General features: G+C 35.9%; 2 protein-coding genes across 4 annotated transcripts; both read left to right on the forward strand.

Annotated features, from left to right (window-relative positions):
* On the forward strand, window positions 399–1,385 carry LOC104752500 (putative nuclease HARBI1). Its single transcript, XM_010474660.1, has one exon. The coding sequence runs from the start codon at window positions 399–401 to the stop codon at window positions 1,383–1,385; it is 987 nt and encodes a 328-aa protein (XP_010472962.1).
* On the forward strand, window positions 2,494–18,923 carry LOC104725563 (nuclear pore complex protein NUP205). Of its 3 annotated transcripts, none has more exons than XM_010444246.2 (45): window positions 2,494–2,928; window positions 3,021–3,116; window positions 3,365–3,439; window positions 3,542–3,646; window positions 3,749–3,859; window positions 4,698–4,857; window positions 5,377–5,462; window positions 5,564–5,686; window positions 5,784–6,011; window positions 6,750–6,839; window positions 7,213–7,356; window positions 7,607–7,723; window positions 7,816–8,022; window positions 8,286–8,387; window positions 8,509–8,646; window positions 9,060–9,190; window positions 10,098–10,217; window positions 10,389–10,512; window positions 10,625–10,822; window positions 11,510–11,628; window positions 11,827–11,977; window positions 12,122–12,234; window positions 12,312–12,393; window positions 12,480–12,566; window positions 12,728–12,805; window positions 13,009–13,212; window positions 13,643–13,735; window positions 13,808–13,921; window positions 14,021–14,191; window positions 14,308–14,363; window positions 14,447–14,519; window positions 14,591–14,781; window positions 14,906–15,032; window positions 15,111–15,188; window positions 15,261–15,425; window positions 16,004–16,168; window positions 16,252–16,389; window positions 17,070–17,213; window positions 17,345–17,449; window positions 17,582–17,671; window positions 17,790–17,921; window positions 18,016–18,116; window positions 18,227–18,346; window positions 18,456–18,573; window positions 18,658–18,923. In XM_010444246.2, exons 1-45 carry the CDS (start codon window positions 2,788–2,790, stop codon window positions 18,736–18,738), a joined length of 5,592 nt encoding a protein of 1,863 aa, XP_010442548.1. In that variant the 5' UTR covers window positions 2,494–2,787; the 3' UTR covers window positions 18,739–18,923. The 3 variants fall into 3 exon arrangements, with proteins under 3 accessions (XP_010442548.1, XP_010442540.1, XP_010442557.1); XM_010444238.2 differs by lacking the exons at window positions 8,509–8,646; window positions 9,060–9,190 and adding exons at window positions 9,282–9,419; window positions 9,881–10,011; XM_010444255.2 differs by lacking the exons at window positions 8,509–8,646; window positions 9,060–9,190 and adding exons at window positions 9,282–9,419; window positions 9,881–10,011 and having other exon boundaries at window positions 17,585–17,671.

Genomic DNA, 19,835 nt, shown 5'->3' on the forward strand with positions numbered 1-19,835 from the left:
GTAGTTTATTTATGTGACAATTATGTTTGAAAAAAAAATTATGATATTTATGTCAGTTTGATGAAGCACTTATGTTTTATTAATATGTTGTTTTTTTGGATATGGTATTTGTGATAATAAAAAAAAATTTGGTAACTTATGTGATTTTAATGTTATTTCAGGCTTTCCGAATTTGTGAACTACATTCAAAAGGACTCCACAATTTATCTGATGTAGAACGGTTAGAGTTATGGACTTTGGAAAATGAGCAAATAGAAGATCTTTTAATAAATCCAACATTGGATTATTATGAACAACATTTTCACAAAGGACCATACCAAACCGGTGGAGGGTTAGGGTGGCAAAATCTTTGGAATCGTATTCAAAATGACCATGCTGCATGTCTACAATTATTAAGAATGTCATTTGCTGCCTTCACAGGACTATGCACTATTTTAAAAGAAAATTATGGATTACAACCTTCGATGAATGTAAGTGTTGAAGAGAGTACCGCTATGTTTCTACGAGTGTGCGGACACAATGAAGCTCAGCGAGATGTTGGCTTACGATTTGGACGAAACCAGGAAACTGTGAAAAGAAAATTTGGTGAAGTGTTGCAAGCTATAGAACTTCTAGCGGCAGATTACATCAAGACACCAACAACACAACAATTACACCGGATTCCACAGCGTCAACAAGCTGATAGACGATATTGGCCATATTTCAGTGCTTTTGTTGGAGCTATGGACGAAACTCATGTGTGTGTTAAAGTAAAGCCTGAGCTACAAGTCATGTATTGGAACAGACACGATTATGCAAGCATCAACGTAATGGCAATTTGTGATATGAATATGCTATTCACATACATATGGAATGGAGCACCGGGTTCATGTCATGATACAGCTGTCCTTTCACTTGCACAAATTGGCGATTCTGAATTTCCATTACCACCTACAGACAAGTATTATGTAGTTGACTCATGGTATCCTAATAAGCAAGGATTTTTAGCTCCTTATAGGTCAACACGAAATAAAGTTGTGAGATATCACATGTCACTGTTCTATATTGGTCCCCCTCCGAGAGATAAGGAAGAATTGTTTAATAGGCCTCATGCATCTCTTCGATCTATCATTGAACGCACTTTTGGGGCGTGGAAGAAGAAATGGAGAATTTTAACCGATTTTCCGAGATATGATATGGATATCCAAAAGAGAGTAATTATTGCAATAATGGGTCTTCATAATTTTATTAGAGTTTCAAATTTTACAGATGCATATTTTGTGGAAGATTTTACAGAAACTCAAACTGAGGATCAAGACAATGCATCTTATGAGCTTGATGAAGCAGATAATGCAGATGGACAACACATGGCGAACATTCGAGAAACTATCGCAACTATGTTATAGGAAAACCAGAGTATTTGATTTTATATTTAGGTTTGTAATTTTTTATATTTTCATCTTTTTATTATGTTGTATTAAGAAAATTTAAATTCTTAACAAAATTATAATCATATTTGAAGAATAAAATAAAAGTAGTCTAATTTGTCCGTCTTTTACCATTCGGTTCATAAAACCGCTTTTTGGGTCTGCTCCGACCGCTTTGTCCATTCCGACCGCTTTACTGTTGTTTTGTCCGATGTGTCTACTGTGTCCGTTCCGCTTTGACCGCAGTCATCATTTAGACTCATCAAATGCAGTCCGCAGTGGTGCAGTCCAAATAAAACAGAAACAAGACCGTTGCGGACCAACTGCAGACCGCTTTTACATACAAACTAGGTAACAACCCGCACAATGTGCGGGATAAATCTATACAAATAAAATTAGAGTAATGAGTAAAATTATTTTTTGGGATCTAAAATTCATTTGTGTAAAACCAAAATATATAACTAAGTTTTTTTTTATTTTGTTTAAATTTACATTTATTTCAAATATGTTTCACCGTGAAATATTATACCAATAATATTTAAATAGTCAATCCCTTATAATAATAATTACTGTGATAATTTAAATTTTGAATTTTAAATATGTGAATAGTAATCATATTTTTTAATAGGTGAATAATTTCAGGTTTTGAAAATGTTTTAAATATAATAATTATATATTTTAATAATTAAAATAATTATGAGAATGGTTCATATATATTTGAAAATTGAAATATTTTGTTAGATGTTTGATTTTTTAAATTAATTAAAAAGGAATATTTTTTAATAATTCAATGGTACTTATATGTAAATATCCACAAAAAAGAGAGCAATAAATTCATTAGTGTCTCGAGCTTTCTAACCACAATACATCAGCATTTTCTTGAGAATGCTTCTCTATTAATATATAGGAGATAGACTTGGTCTGCAGCGGTCTGCTGTCCGCCCTATTTTTGGGCATACTAAAATGCTGACGGATTTGGCCGCCCTGACCGTAGTCACCATTCATACCCTTAATAATATTTTGAGGTTTTTCGAATATTTTTTCTCGGAGGTCGTCTGTAAATATAGAGATTAAAAGCTAAATGAAAAAAAAGAAAAGAAAAAGAAACCGATTGGAAAAAAAAAGGCCACTGTGTCATTTTGAAAAACCCTAATCGCTCCTTCTTCGTTCTCCTCTGTTTTCTCGGATTCAAATTCAAAATTCGTATATGTCCATGGAGTAAACTCGACATTGAACTACCTACACACAGAGTCGAGTGCTTCGGCCATATCGTTGGAATCGGAATCGGGCGCTTCCTCTGCGCTTCCTCTTTCTCCTTTTCTCCGAGAAAACACCCAAGCTATTGTCTTCACTTCGCCGCCGGCAGACCTAGAATCATAAAATGGTGTCGCCGAAAGAGTTAGTGAGCATAGTACACTCTTCGCTACTCGGAACGTCCCGGCCAACTCCAACGCAGCGTATCGAACTCACTCATGCCATTCGCAACTCATTTCCCTCTATTCAGAATCTCCTATTATTCTCGGTACTTGCTCAATTTCATAGTGCACTCGATGCGTCTCTTTCAATTTTCTGGGTACAGTAACGAATATTTTTTCTCTTTCTAATCTCTGGTAGCCTCCGAAGCCGTCGGACAGAGCGCAAGTTCAGTCCCGAGAAATTAGACTCCCGGATTCGCTGCCTATATCTTTGGATGACCAAGATGTTGCTATTGTAAGTGTTTCTTTCGAATTTGGGAGACGAGTGTTTGTTTCTGAGATATTCTTGGTCTAGTGGATGTTAAGATTTCAAGATTCTGATATGAACATAGCGGAGTGTATTCTGTCTTGATGATTTGTTAAATCTACCAGTGGACTTACAAATAACCTTTTGGCTTCTGTTTAACTTTCATCATCTTAAGTTTAGCTCCTATGGCTGCTATTGACTCTTTGTTCATTATCTTATATCGTTACTGATTGTAGAGCTTGAAACTGAGTGATGAGCTTCACCTAAATGAGATAGATTCTGTTCGTCTGCTTGTGTCTGCAAATCAGGAGGTTCGATTCCCTTCACTTTGCTTCTACTCTCATCTCTTAGCTTTTAAAGCTCTGGAGTTATTTTCTGCGATATTTTCTTATATTTTTGTCCTATGTTTTTAGTGGGGCTTAGTGGGACGGGTCCCACTTGAGATTCAACGGCTTGCTACTGGACTATGGTATACAGGGAGAAGAGATCTTACATCAACGTTATACACACTCCTGAGGGTAGCTTACTCTCTCGTTTTATTTCTGGCTTTTATTTTATCTTCTTCTAGTGTTCGTAGCGTTAATGCGTTATCACACATTACCATTTTTCTGGTTGAACAGGCAGTTGTTCTGGACCAGGGGCTTGAACCTGATCTTATAGCTGACATTCAGGGACTCTTAGAAGAACTGATCAAAACTGGGCTCAGACAACGGTTGATTACTCTTATAAAGGTACTAACCACTAAGGTTCTTTTGAGATACATCCTCAATTGGTTTCAAAATCAAGACTTCAGTATATATGTAACTAAAATAACTTCCCACTTTGCTGCATGAATTTATTTTTAAGAACTTATCTTATTGACAACCGTTCTCATTACTGCAAAGACTAATTCTCTTTTTCGTTGAATATCCATGAGCATATCTGTATAGCTACAAACATTTCAATCTACATTTCATTTGTTTCTCATGATCTTAGAGGTAAACAACCTTTCTCCAATTAGTAATTGAATATTCATTTTTCAAATGTGTAACTATAACTTATAGTCACATTGAACCGTTGTGCTAACATACGGTATTGAGACCATTACAAATTTTGTCCGCATCAAGAAAATGGTTGTTTGCTGTTTTTGGCAGCTCTATTATGTCATTGTTGTTACTTTTTAAAATTGTCAACTACACGAGCTTCATAGTTCAAGACACTTTGGTATCTTGTATTTCCTATATAATATTCATCTTTGAGATTCGTTTTCTATATTGTCTCTTAATTCAAAGACAGTTGCCATTACCTTTAGTGTACCATTTGTCATTTACTTCTCACTTTGCATTAACATCAACACTCTGATGTACCTTGACTTCGGATTAAAGTGTTCACATCAAACGAGTCAAGAAAATTTAAAGATTTACTTTTGCAACTTCAAAAAATCAGTGATTGTCCCCCATCCATGTCCATTGTCTTCATAGCTGAACATTTGTAGCAAAAGCATGCTCTAATCTAGTGAAAAATATTAGATGTAAAATTTCTTTTAGATGATCTTTATGACTTGTCATGAAACAAATTCGTTATTGTTAGGAACTCAATCGGGAGGAACCTTCTGGATTGGGTGGGCCCTTATGTGAGCGATACCTTATTGACTCAAGAGGTGCTCTTGTTGAACGAAGAGCTGTTGTTCATAGGGAAAGACTGATTCTGGGACATTGCCTTGTTCTTTCAATTTTGGTTGATAGACCTGGTAAGCCTGTTTATTGCTTATAAAGCTTTTGTGCGAAGATTAACAATGCTTCTTGTTATAGAGTGTTTCAGTTGTTGGATACAGTGCTTTCGTTAATGGTTTGATTTTTTTCATGAAAAAGACAGCATAAGTTCCATTGTCCACCATAGTACGTGAAATTATTGATATGTGGTTTACACATTTGCTAGGACACTTCTAATGCCAGACTAGTCAGATCATTTGGTCAATGTGCTGTGAAATATATTATGTTTATTATATATATATATCGTTTTATGTGTGTGTAATTATGCATTGAACATTTTTGACTGAAGTTGAGTATCATATGTGAGTATGGTGTTTGGTATACATCCTCCATTATTCTGATCTCATTTATGAGATTTTTTAAAAGATACTACTTTTTAATAATTAATAAGTTGTTTATTAATAGGATTAAAACACTCTTGTTGTATTATATCTTATGTTATTGCTCTAGGAGATTTCTGTTTCATATTCATTTTTCTAACAAGTTGTTTATTGCAGGTTCGAAAGATGTAAAGGACATATTCTATGTTTTAAAAGACAATGCAGCTCAATTAACTGAAGGAAATGACACCATAAGTTCTCAGGTTCATGCTAGTACTGTTCATGACATAGTGGCTTTTTAAGCTTTCTTCATTCCCTGCTTAATGTGTTAATTTCTGATAAATGGTTGTTATCTTTGTTGCAGATTACTTTTAGTCTTCTGTTTTCTCTCATCATCACCTTCGTATCAGATGCAATCAGCGGACTATCTGATAAGTCATCTATGATATCTCAAGATGCTTCGTTTAGGACAGACTTTCAGGATATTGTAAGACGAGTTGATACATTTTTCTTTCGCTTCTTATCACTGTCACTGACACTCGAAAACACACTTCTGCCTTTCTTACGTCCTGATCACCTTTCAGGTCATGGCTTCTGGCAGTGACCTCACTGCTGATGGGTTCATTGGTGGCATAAGGCTTGCCTGGGCTGTACATTTAATGCTGATATATGATGGAATATCTGGAATGGATACAATTCCCACGGCTTCAACAACAGATATGAGGCACATATGCTCCTGCCTGGAGTCCATCTTCTCAAAAAATGTGTTTCAGTTTTTGCTAGATAATGTTCTTCGAACTGCAGCCTACCAGGTACTTTCATATAAACGTTATCCCAAGTTTCTGTGTGCTCAGTTAATGTCCATCTAATTCGGGGTGCCTATCTGGATTCACTGTTCACTTGATATTACTTGACGAGCTAGTGGAAGAATTTTTAGGCTACTGGAAGAGTTACCTTGATTTCCCAGCTAGTGATGACATGTTTAGCTCCTTAAACTTTTCTTGAAGTTTGAGTCAAAATTATCTCTACCTTGGCTAATAGAATTTTGTATTGATTGAGCTATTATGCATGAAACATGGATCAGAAAAAGAGCTATTTTGTAAAGGTGCATATGGTGTTTATACTCTTTCTTCCTGAAAACTGTAGTGTATATTGTCTGTTTCACTATAATTAATTTATGTGTAGGCTTGTATGGATGCCATTTTATTCCTTCATGTATACAGTCTTTCNTTATACAGTCTTTACTTGATTAGTTATTCCCAAATGTGAGAGTGTTTCCATTTCTTTATGCTGATTGTTCTGCTTCTAATCCCATTATATATTTATTAATGATTTCATTATTGAGTATATGATTTTACTTTATTAGTATTCGGTGGGTTCCTATTTGGATGCTGTATTCATTCTTGTTAGTCTCTAGGATGTTGCTAAGTCAGATATCAATTTTAAGTCTCTTTCAGGTTTTTTATTATGATCTTTGATTTTCCTGACTCAACCCTTCCCTCTTGTATTGGTCTATCAATGGTTGACAAGTTGTTACTTGCAACATGCAGAATGATGAGGAGGACATGATCTACATATATAATGCTTATCTGCACAAGTTAGCCTCTTGTTTTTTATCTCACCCAATCGCAAGAGATAAGGTTTGTTAAAAAATTCACACTAAAGAAATTCTACTTAGCATTTGTGTATTGATTATACGTTGGTGATCAAAGTTTGACCGCTGCAAGTTTATCATGTAAAGCTTGTAATTTTTTTCCGTACTTCATCGTCTGATATGATGAAGAATTGGTAATATCTGCTTTTCATTCAGAGGGAGAAACTTTTTGATCTATCATCTGGATCGCTATGGGATATGAGTTTCATATAAACTTCATCAATGGCTGAACTTTAAATCCTTGCTACTTTTCTGATGTTTTGATAGTCTAATAAGTTGAGTAGATGAGCCAAGATGAGATATACAATAGCTTATCCATATGTTTATCTCCTGAGTCACCTGCCATCATTATTTTTCAGGTGAAGGAATCAAAGGACATGGCTATGAGTGTTTTAAATTCTTACCGAACTTGTGATTCACTTGATGGTAGTATGCAAACAGAAGAGGCTGAGAAGCCACTGCCCTTCATTTCTCTTATGGAGTTTGTTAGCAAAATTTATCAGGTTGAGAACGACTACCAAATCGAGCAGTTATTTCTTTATCTTGTTTTTTTTTTTGTTATTTTACACAAAATGTTTGAAAATAAGTTTGCTTGGTATTTTGAATTTGAGTTCTGTTGATATGTTTTTTGGTGACTTATTTCTTTTTCATAGCACATGTGAGCATTCAGAAACCATGCCGGTCATATCTCGTTTTACATGCCATATAGACCTGTTTTTGTTTTTGTCTTTTGATCTTTACAACCTTTTACAGAAAGAACCTGAACTACTCTCTGGGAATGATGTCTTGTGGACATTTGTGAATTTTGCTGGAGAGGACCACACAAATTTTAAAACTCTTGTGGCTTTCTTGGAAATGCTGTGTACCTTGGTATGAGAAGTCTTTACATTGGTATTTTGGTGGGACCTCATTCACTTGGTTACTGATTGAGTATCCTTGCTGTCATCTTTATTTAATTTCAGGCTTCCACTCAGGAAGGTGCGTCTAGAGTTTATGAGTTGCTCCAGGGTACATCATTTCGCAGTATAGGATGGCCCACTTTGTTTGATTGTATAAGAATTTACGATGATAAGTTCAAGCAGTCTCTTCAAACTTCTGGAGCCATGATGCCAGAGTTCCTGGAGGGCGATGCAAAAGCTCTGGTTGCATATCTGAATGTACTTCAGAAGGTTATAACTATATTCCAAATATATTCTGTTTCAACTTTCATTCCACGTGTAATATTCTTATACGGTGCTTTTTTATCTATGAAAATTTCAGCTTGTATTCCTAGGAATTGGGGTTAACTGCGTATTGTTTCTAGTCTGTGAGTTCCTAGGAGGGGAATGTGTTGTTTAAATGTCCTTGCAAATGATTCCTTGTCTGTGAAACTGATCTTTGAACTTTAGACATTTTTTCTATGCTCATTAAATCTATTTTTCATATTTCGTAGGTTGTTGAGAATGGTAGTCCCGCTGAGAGGAAAAACTGGTTTCCTGATATTGAACCATTTTTTAAGCTTCTTGGTTACGAAAACATCCCTCCATATCTAAAGGTCAGTGGCGTACTACTGCAGATTCTTCTCCTTATACTGTGGACTCACAAATGATAGGTGGAATGCATCTGGTATCGCTATCTGTATAACTTGTGTTCATGGTAACTTTATTTTTCTGTAGGGTGCTCTTAGAAAGACCATTGCTGCTTTTGTTTATGTCTTTCCTGAAATGAGGGACACTATCTGGGCTTTTCTTGAGCAGTATGATCTACCTGTTGTTGTGGGATCACCAGTTGGAAAGAGTGACCAACCTTCTCAGGTAAGTGCTTCAAGGGGATAGTTAGTAGATATTTAACTCTACTTCTTTAGTTAATATTTCTATTATTATTGAGAATTTATTATAATTTTATGTTTCTGCATTTATTTTCTAAACATTTTGTACTTATGCGTTAAAGAGGGGCTGTCATGTTGCAAAGATATCATTGTTTCGCTATGTAAAGTTGGTGTTAGTAACACAAAAAAAAAGGAGTATTTGTCTTTCCTGCAACAACTTCATGTGATGAAAGTTTCCTTTGTCAATTATTTCGCTAAGACTCTCATAACGCATTGTGCTATGTTCAGGATAGCTGAAACTTGTAATATCACGTGTTTTTTGATGCTGGTTTTGCTTTTCCAGGTGGAGAGTATCTTTAGCGATCTTTAAACCTAATGCCAAAATCCGTTTATATGCAGGTCTATGATATGCAGTTTGAGTTGAATGAAGTGGAAGCAAGGAGAGAACAATATCCGTCAACAATATCCTTCCTTAATCTTATAAACGCTCTGATTGCTGGAGAGAAAGATATGACTGATCGTGGGCGTAGGTAGTAGCTTTAGATTGTTGTATATCTCCATGACGCATTAGTCTTTGTAANCTGTATAACTTGTGTTCATGGTAACTTTATTTTTGTGCAGGGTGCTCTTAGAAAGACCATTGCTGCCTTTGTTTATGTCTTTCCAGAAATGAGGGACACTATCTGGGCTTTTCTTGAGCAGTATGATCTACCTGTTGTTGTGGGATCACAAGTTGGAAAGAGTGACCAACCTTCTCAGGTAAGTGCTTCAAGGGGATAGTTAGTAGTAGATATTTTAACTCTACTTCAAGGGGATATAGTTAGTAGTAGATATTTTAACTCTACTTCTTTAGTTAATATTTCTATTATTATTGAGAATTTATTATAATTTATGTTTCTGCATTTATTTTCTAAACATTTTGTACTTATGCGTTAAAGAGGGGCTGTCATGTTGCAAAGTTATCATTGTTTCGCTATTTAAAGCTGGTGTTAGTAACACAAAAACAAAGAAGATTATTTGTCTAATTCCTGCAACAACTTCATGTGATGAAAGTTTCCTTTTTCATTTATTTCGCTAAGACTCACATAACGCATTGTGCTATGTTCAGGATAGCTAAAACTTGTAATATCACGTGTTTTTTGATGCTGCTTTTACTTTTCCAGGTGGAGAGTATCTTTAGCGTATCTTTAAACCTAATGCCAAAATCCGTTTATATGCAGGTCTATGATATGCAGTTTGAGTTAAATGAAGTGGAAGCAAGGAGAGAACAATATCCTTCAACAATATCCTTCCTTAATCTTATAAACGCTCTGATTGCTGGAGAGAAAGATATGACTGATCGTGGGCGTAGGTAGTAGCCTTAGATTGTTGTATATCTCCATGACGCATTAGTCTTTGTATTTTCTTGGTCTAATGTTTATATGTATACTTTTGTAGATTTATTGGCATCTTCAGGTTTGTGTATGATCATGTATTCACCCCTTTTCCTCAGAGGGCATATTCAGATCCTTGTGAGAAGTGGCAGTTGGTTGTGGCATGCCTTCAACATTTTCACATGTAAAGTCCTGCTTCTGTGCTCTGTCTTGCGAGTTTTAGCAGAAATGATGACATGTTTCTACTTGTTTAACTTCCCTTAGTGTTCCTACCTTTTGTAAATTCCATCACTTTTTATTTAGGGCTCTAATAATGTTGAAGACTGGATTAACATTTTTCTGTATTTCACTTCAGGATCTTAAGCATGTATGACATTCAGGAGGAGGATCTTGATGGATTTACTGAGCATCCACAGTTTTTGGTGTCGGTTGAAACATCATCACTGCAAATGCAGCTACCAATTATAGAATTACTTAAAGTACTAACTTAACTTTTTGATTTATTTTTCTTGATCCACAGGCAATCCTCATCTCAAATAGGCATGCAGTATACAGTATATAATTTGTTCCACGTTTTTGTTTGTTTGTCAGGATTTCATGAGTGGGAAAGCTCTTTATAGGAACCTCATGGGTATTCTTCAAGTTGGAGTCAATTCCATCATCAGCGAGCGAGTGAGTAAAACTTATGGGAAGATCTTAGAAAAGGCTGTACAACTATCTTTAGAAATCTTACTGCTCGTATTCGAGAAGGATTTGCTTGTTTCCGATGTTTGGCGTCCGCTGTACCAGGTATTTGGCTGTTCTTAGGTATATCTGAGCTTTCTTTTTTATATCGCCAAGTCGTTCAAACTCCTTAATATGTGGTAGAGATTGTTATATGTGAGAATGCAGTTATATAAGTTTTTTTTCCTTAGAAAAAGTATTGGTCTACATGAATGCGCTGTCAGAGCTTTCTAGGACCGTAGGTTTGCATTACTCAGTTTAGGTATTTACCAATCTATACGTCCAACCCCATACAAGAACGTGTATTATAGTAAATTCACAACATTATCGTCAAAAATTTAAGTAATCCTTTGTCTCATATCAGAATCACATTCTATTTTTGTTATCCACAATGAATGTAAGTATCTTGTAGTGCACCATTCGATTTAGGTAACTAACTTCATGTCAAAGATGAAGTATAGAAAGCGTAGGAAAATTTCTCTATTGTTGTCAATCATAAGCTACTAGACTAATAGCAACTAAATAGTATTCTTCCCTCCAACCTTAAGTTAATTTATTTTGACCAATATTGGGTTGTGTGGTGTAAAATGTGAAACTGGACTCTATTGTTAATTTGACTATTGCGTGGAAACTTTTGGTATTAGTGATAGTTTGAACAACAAGTTTTCCTATAAAGCACAATCAGCATGCCTTCCCTGATTTTGTGTTAAGGTACAAGATGGTCAATAATGTTAACTTTTGTTATTGCTGCAGCCTTTGGATATAATTCTCTCACAAGATCATAATCAAATTATTGCCTTGTTGGAGTATGTCAGATATGATTCTCTTCCTCAGATTCAGCGATCTTCAGTCAAAATCATGAACATTTTAAGGTGGTAACAAATTTCGTTTGAGACATCTCTGTAGTTTGTTTAACCACATGTAACTTATTTTCGCAGATAGCATTAGTAAATACCATTATAAACTGCTTTCAGCTGTTTGATCGCTTTCCTTCGCTTTGTATAATTAGTGTAACCTTATGTTTCGATATAATTTACATGGGTTTTAATTAATCATACGCTTGATAACAGTTCTCGTTTGGTTGGACTTGTTCCAATGCTGATCAAAATTGATGCTGCGAATTCCTTGATCGAGGATTATGCGGCCTGCCTTGAGGTACGACTTGAAGAGGGTGAAGTTGTAGAGAACAGTTGTGACGATCTGGGGGTCCTTATTATGCAGGTTAGTTTCATTATTTGACTGTTTAGCTTAATAGAATATCAAACTATGTGCACTATGGCTTGGGTCTTATATGCTGTCTTTCATCATGATTGATTCTTCCGTACCTCTAATATCATCTCAATGGTATGACTTTCACATTTGTAGCTTCTGGTTGATAATATCAACCGGCCTGCACCAAGTATCACACATTTGCTTCTTAAGTTTGACCTTGATGCCCCCGTGGAAGGGACAGTTTTGCAGCCTAAGTTTCACTACAGGTTTGATTAAAATTTGTATGCAGAATCTTATGTAGTTCTTTCAACCTATAATCTCATTTTTGCTTTGCAATCTGCAGTTGTTTGAAGGTCATTCTTGAAATGCTGGAGAAACTTCCAAACCCTGATATAAACTTCTTACTCTTTGAGTTTGGCTTTCAGGTGGGACATGCTGATGCCGGATGTTTTTTCAAACAAGTGAATTTCTGTTTGTTCTATTGTCTTACAGTAATTTTTTCTTTTTGCAGCTTTTGTGCGAGTTGAATTTGGATCCATTAACTAGTGGTCCAACCATGGATCTCTTGAGCAGCAAAAAATATCAGTTTTTTGTTCAGGTACGCCAGATATTGCTTCTCCTTATATGAAAACAATGCCATTTTTTACTTATTGGCTGCCTCATTCAAGTCACAAATAACACATTTTTTTACTCGTCCTTACTTTACTTTCTTATTATACTATGACATTTACTTTACTTTCTTATACTATGACATTGCAGCATCTTGATACGATCGGTGTTGCTACTCTTCCAAAAAGAACTGGCAGCCAGGCGCTCCGTATCAGTTCCCTTCATCAGGTACATATACCCTACTTCTTCTGTGTCAAGTGTATCCGACTCTGATTAGTTTCATGACAGAATCTAAGTGGGTTTACTCTCTGCTATCTAATATGTGTTCCTTAAACTGATCAAGTGACATGATCAATAATTTAACACAATGCTACATAGTCCTTTTTCCTATTGATTCCATAACTCATTTTCTCAATCTCTACCTTTCCCAGAGGGCATGGCTATTAAAGCTCCTAGCTATTGCATTGCATACTGGTTCTGGAAGCAGTTCAGCTCACCTAGAGGCATGTCAGAGCATACTTTCTCATCTTTTTGGGCGGGAGGTAACTGAAGCAGCGAATGAACTTTTTTCGTCCAGTACATATCCTCAGGATGGTCTTGATTATGCTGGAACTAGTTCAAACAGTAAAAGTAAGGTGAGTTTAGAAACACCTCTGTTTTATGTTCTACTATGCTTTGTGGCATATCCTAGTTTTGTCCCTATTCGTGCCTATGTTCTGCACAATTGATTTCTAGTTCGTATGTTTATTGCTGCCTGTTTAGCATTGGTCTAAGGTGTCTACCATTCTATTTTTGAAACCATCCATGCATGATACGAATAACTGTACTGACCCCACTCTTTCTAAAGTCAGAAGTATGTTGCCTTGCAAGGTGATGTGCACCACCTCTTAACAGTTTAATATCCTTGACCATTAAAAAATTAAGATGTCTCCTTCTTTTATGCTACATCATTTTATTTCACTATAAATCTGACAATGTTACAATTTTCATCATTACTTGCCTAGTTTAAAGTCGTTTCATGTGTGATGCTGTCTTACTTTTGTTTCTTTTTTGGGTTGAGTTCAGGCATTGGCTTTGATTGAAATTCTTCAGTTTAGATCTCCTGATGCTTCAATGCAGCTTCCTCAAATTGTGTCAAGCCGAAAGTATGACTCACTGGTAAGGCTTGGGGAATATGGAGCTTTGTTTCCGTTAAATTTATTGCTCTAAATATGGAGTTTAAAATTTCAGGTGGAGGACATACTTGGGAACCGTGATACCTCTGTTAGTGGCAGTATCTACTATTATTCTGAGCGTGGTGATCGGCTAATTGATTTATCTTCTTTCAGCAACAAACTCTGGCAGGTTTGTTCTTGTGATAATGGACACCAAATCTTCTCTCTAACAAACATTAATGTTTCTCCTGTAATTAAAATATTTATACTAATTCTATTGTTTGCTTAGAAACTACATTCTGGATTTCCCCTAGTGGATTGTTTTCCAAATGTTGCTGAGCTTAGTGAAGTTAAAGAGACAATCCAACAGCTGTTGAAATGGGGCTGGAAGTATAACCGAAACCTTGAGGAGCAAGCTGCCCAACTTCATATGTTAGCTGGCTGGTCTCAGATTGTTGAGGTTGATTGCTTTCTTAAAAAAAATCAGATCAGCTTTAGTATCATGAGCGTGCGACACTCCTTTATGATATCAAGTATTTATCGTTTGTGTTGTGTTTCATATATTCTTTGTTTTAGGTGGCTGCTTGCAGAAGAATATCTTCTCTTGATAATCGGCCTGACATTTTGTACCGGTGAGTACCTTTTGTACCAGATTTTAGTTGCTTGAGAAGCTTTTTGAACAGTGCATGACTTGTTCTTCTCTGGTCGTTGGCAGGATACTTGATGCCTCTCTTAGTGCTTCCGCGTCTCCAGATTGTTCATTAAAAATGGCGTTCGTACTTACTCAGGTGCATTTTAGCTGTTAAGTAACTTTCATTGTAAAATGTGTTGTCTATGTACTAACTTTAGGTTTTAATAGGTTGCCCTTACCTGCATTGCCAAACTTCGTGATGATAGATTTTCATTTCAAGGGGCCTTGAGTTCTGACACCGTGACATGTCTAGATGTTATGATGGTCAAACATTTATCCACTGGTGCTTGCCACTCAGTTCTATTTAAACTTGTTATGGCAATTCTAAGGCATGAGTCATCAGAATCCTTGAGAAGGCGGTACGGTTCGAAGTTCCATTAGTTGTATTTGTACTTTCGTATAATACAGCATAAAGTTATATTCTGCCCAGCTTAATTAATTTCTACTTTTCTCGGCTGCTAACACATTTCCTTTCTTCATCAGCCAATATGCATTGCTTTTGAGCTATTTCCAGTACTGCCAGCATATGATTGCTCTGGATGTGCCAACATCAGTTGTGCAATTCTTGTTGCTTAATGAGCAAGATGGTGAAGATTTGGATATCCAGAAGGCATGTGTCTGCTGATTAACCTGAGGCTTATTTTCTTCAGACGATAAATTTTAATTATTTTTTTTTTTGGTCTTTCAGATTGACAAGGAGCAGGCTGATCTTGCTCGTGCCAACTTTTTAATAATAAAGAAAGAAGCTCAGGGCATCTTGGATCTGGTAATTGTTGCTTCTGTATTGATATGAGCTATATTTATTTGAACTGTTTCACATTGCGAATACTAATTCCAGGTAATCAAGGATGCAAGTCAAGGCAGTGAATTTGGGAAAACAATATCACTCTATGTGCTGGAAGCTCTTGTTTGCATTGATCACGAGAGATTTTTTCTTAGTCAGCTTCAGAGCAGAGGTTTCATACGGTCTTGCCTTGGTAGCATTAGTAATATCTCCTACCAGGTAATTTTCCTCTGAATTTCTAGTGTGGTCATTGCTATGAGTATATCTCATTGCTATGCATTTCCTTGACGCAACTTGTTGTAATTAGTGGTAATAAATTAATTTGGGCTTGACTGATAAACTAGCAGAAGTGGATTAAATTGTGTTTGAGTCAATAATGCCCTTTCAGTGCATAGGACTTCACAAATGCAAATCCGAGTGCACAGTATATTTATAGCAAGTTGGTCAAAATAGAATCACAAACCTGCTAAATCTTCTTAACGAGTGGCATAATGTGTCCAATTAGCTGTTGGTTTGACTTTTTAATCCATATGAAAAGACTAGGCACCGTATGTAACTCGTGTGTGTTTTATGCCCCATTACATAGTAGGTATTGGGGATAATAATCTTCTTATGTTGCTAGTTTACATACTTAAGAAACCTGATTTACATGTGGGTATTATAGTAGGTTGGTATTGGAAATTATAATCTTCATATGCTGCTAGTTTACATACTTAAGAAACCTGATTTACATGTGGGTATTCGTATTTAGAGGACTGACATTCATGCATGTGTATTTATCATATAATTGTTCCCAGGATGGAACACATTTGCTGGAGTCACAACAGCGAGCATGTACCTTAGAATCAGAACTTGCATTGCTACTTAGAATTAGTCACAAGTACGGAAAGTCTGGAGGCCAGGTACTGTTCTCCATGGGTGCGCTGGAACACATCTCTTCTTGTAGAGCTATCAGCTTTAAGGTAATATATTATCTGTAGTTGTCAGGTTTTCTTTATGTGGCCTCAATATTTTCTCTGCTTTTAATCCCAAAAGTGCCTTCCAGGGAAATATGAGACGGGTGGATATGAAACTTCAGAGTGATGTAGGATATGATGTGCAAAAGCAACGAACTATAATCACTGCTGTCCTAAGATTGGTGTTTGCTCTAACCTCATTGGTTGAGACCTCTGAATTTTTTGAGGTCAGCTGCGTTTCTTTGGATGACCTTTTCTTTATGATCTTTTGGGTTGCTAATTTAACACTCTATTCCATATTGATTTGCCTGGTTTAGTAAGCATGAGTTGCCATTTAAACAGTATCTTCCAGATCGTTTAGGGACATTTTTAGACTTTGCAGTTCCTATATTTGACTTGTGATTTATTTGAGTTGTGTGAGAGTAATACAGATATTCTAGAATTGAATGACAGACACATATAGTTCACTTTGTTTGAAATTTGAAATTAGTATATTATTGCGCTTTTTCTCTTTCACTAAAACTAATCTGTTGTTTGCGTCTCTTAGAAACTTGAATGATGTCACTGATTTTCTTTGTTACTTTTTTCATCTTTGAGGCCTCTAACAAGTAGAAGTAGGAAATAAGGGAGTGTCTTCAAACATTCCAACTTATACAAGTATAATCACTGGATGACATTTGTAATATTTCTGCAAGACATAACAATCAAATACTGAGATGCAGAAACATTTGTAAATTTTAGGACAACTAGTATTATTCTTATTATTTTTTCTGGGTGTCTGATCTTTATGATCTAGAATTGTTTTTCACCATTCTTTTCCTATTCAATTAATTAGTGCAAGTCATTGTTGTTGATTTTTCTGGGTAACTGATTTTCTTTCTTCGTTTTTCACCTGGGCGTTTGATAGGGGAGGAATAAAATTGTTCGTGAAGTCATTGAGTTTATCAAAGGACATCAATTTCTTTTTGACCAACTTCTTCGCGAAGACTTCACTCAAGCAGATGATTTATTGATGGAGCAAATTATTCTTGCAGTAGGAATATTGAGCAAGGTAATTCTTTGGCGAGCTATAACTTCTTAATTTTTTTGCTTCTCTTTTCGTAATTGCGTCCTCAAGAGGGCTCATGAAATCCCCCAAGCTATAGATGCGTTTTCTGGAAAGTGAGTTTGCTTGTTTTGTAGGTCTGGCCTTTTGAAGAGAACGATGGATATGGGTTTGTTCAAGGGCTTTTTGATATGATGAGCAAGCTTTTCATCGTCTCCCCCATTAAGTCGATATCATCGCAGGTAGGACAAGTAGTTCGGGGTACATGGATGAGTATATATAGTTTCTCATATGTTATTGGCAGATTGTCATCTAATCCTTGAATTCTTATATTCGTGGGGTTTCTCTTTTTTTGTTTCTCATCTGATGGACAGAAGGGATCAGAGCTCAAATTGTCTCAATTGCGGTTCAGCTTGACTTCTTACTTATATTTTCTGGTGACCAAAAATTCTCTGAGGTTACAGGTAATCTTGTAGCCATTTCCCTCAGTTTCTCCTGTCCACGTTTTCACTGTTCAGTTGTTTGAATGAACTACAAGTAAATACTAATGTCCTTTGTCCACACGCCCACTCCTCCCCCCAGGTTTCAGATGATTCTTTTGATAGTTCCACTAAACTACGCCAACCGACGTTGCTGTTGCTTGCATCTCTTCTTTCACATGTGACTGACTCCCTCGAGAGAGCAGCAGAGAAAAAGTCATTACTTCTTCATAAGGTATATTATCCTAATTCGTACTGTTTACATGTTTCAGACTCTTCTTTCCTATTTTTTTTTTATATATATTCGAAATTGCATGTATAATTGGCAGATTAGAGACATAAACGAGCTCTCTAGACAAGATGTAGATGCGATCATCACGATGTGTGATTGCCAAGAATATGTCACACCGTCCGACAACATACACAAAAGGTTAGTGTATATGCCAAAACAGAAGTGGTTGCCCAGCTTTCTTGCTATCAAAGATTAGTAAGACGCTTGACCACTGTTTTTATTTGTTTGTGGCGTGTTACTTACCTCAGGAGATACATAGCTATGGTTGAAATGTGCCAAATTGTGGGTAACAGGGACCAGTTAATCACCTTGTTACTTCAACTTGCCGAGCATGTACTAAATATTATCCTGATCCATCTCCAAGATAGGTAATACAACTTTATCTTTAACAATTGATATCAAGGGAATAAATTTACAGTGTGTATACGGTCTGCTCTAGTGTTTTTATGCTGAACACTTGACATCTGACATCTGCAGATCCGTTAGTTCAAATGAAAGGGGATCATATGGTTCAAAATCCCATCTACAACAAGATATTACAGTTCTCTGTGGCAAATTGTCGCCTACCATAGAGAGGCTTGCATTACTAAATGAGGTAGCCTAATCGATCTACTATAATTTTTCAATTATGTGTGCTGAAAGTGAAAAATGGTGGTGACCCAACTTCTCTCTATCGCAGGGAAAAGTAGGACATAACCTGAAGGTGTTCCAGAGACTGGCAACGACTGTTAAAGAAATGGCCATCCAAAACTGTATATGATAAGCTTGTCAAGAAATGTATTCTGGTGGTTGAACAATTTTTGTGTGTGAAATGTCCAAATCTAAAATGTAGTGTGGGTTATATTGTATAACTGGTCTTAGCCTCTTAGGTACTTCAGTCACAAAATAGTATGGTGTTATCCACATGAATTCAGATAAATTTACGTGTTTGCCCTATTTAAAGTCGCAAGACACATGAAAGGGATAATTGGTCAGAAAAATTTTAAGAACTTTTTTCTTTTTGTCCCCAAAATTGAAAAGTTGGGAAACTAACATTTTTTGGTGTATGATTACTACTTGAGCCATGTCCAAAACGAACTATCGGGGTGGTTTTCTTTTTTTTGTTTTTGTTTTTGTTTTCTACCCTTTTTGAAATTGGATTTTTGAAAGGTTACTTCACCAATTGATCCATTTTGGGAACAATTTTCAAATCATGTATTGAAAATTGATTTTTTGGCTAATGATTCCCATTAACATACATAATTACTGTAAGCTAAGATGAAATCCAAAATCCATCTTATTGGAAGAGTACAATGTACACAACAGTGATCTATCGAATTGCCAATTAAATTTGGCCTGAAACATAGGGTTCCCACAATGTGAACATTGTACTTTCACCTCCAATTCATATCCAACATGCAATATAACTCTTTCATTGTCCAGTCGTAAAATTTTGATAAATTATATATCAAATCAAATGTTTGATGAATTTTGATAACTTCACCGGCCATCATTGGCTACTGTCCTATATATAATAATAGAAGAATGATTAATGTACACGTGGAAATAAAGTTAGATACATGCAAACAAATAAAATGAGTGTAATAAAAGAGATGGGACTAGACATTAGACATGAAAATCTTTGGACGAACGGCCGGACTGCTCATTTAGTCATGCCTTACATTTTTGTTTTGGCTTTATTAGTTGTGTAATTTTTCCCACATAAGGCGTGTGTTATCAATTCAACACGAATCCTTGGGGTAACTTTACAATCATTCTCGCATAAAACGTGTCATCAGATATTTTTTTATAGAGTTCGATACATTTTTACTTTTACCGATTAATTATATTACTAACTACATAAGATGATAATCCGTG

The sequence above is a fragment of the Camelina sativa genome, chromosome 2, assembly GCF_000633955.1.
Source record: "Camelina sativa cultivar DH55 chromosome 2, Cs, whole genome shotgun sequence".
Taxonomy (NCBI): domain Eukaryota; kingdom Viridiplantae; phylum Streptophyta; class Magnoliopsida; order Brassicales; family Brassicaceae; genus Camelina; species Camelina sativa.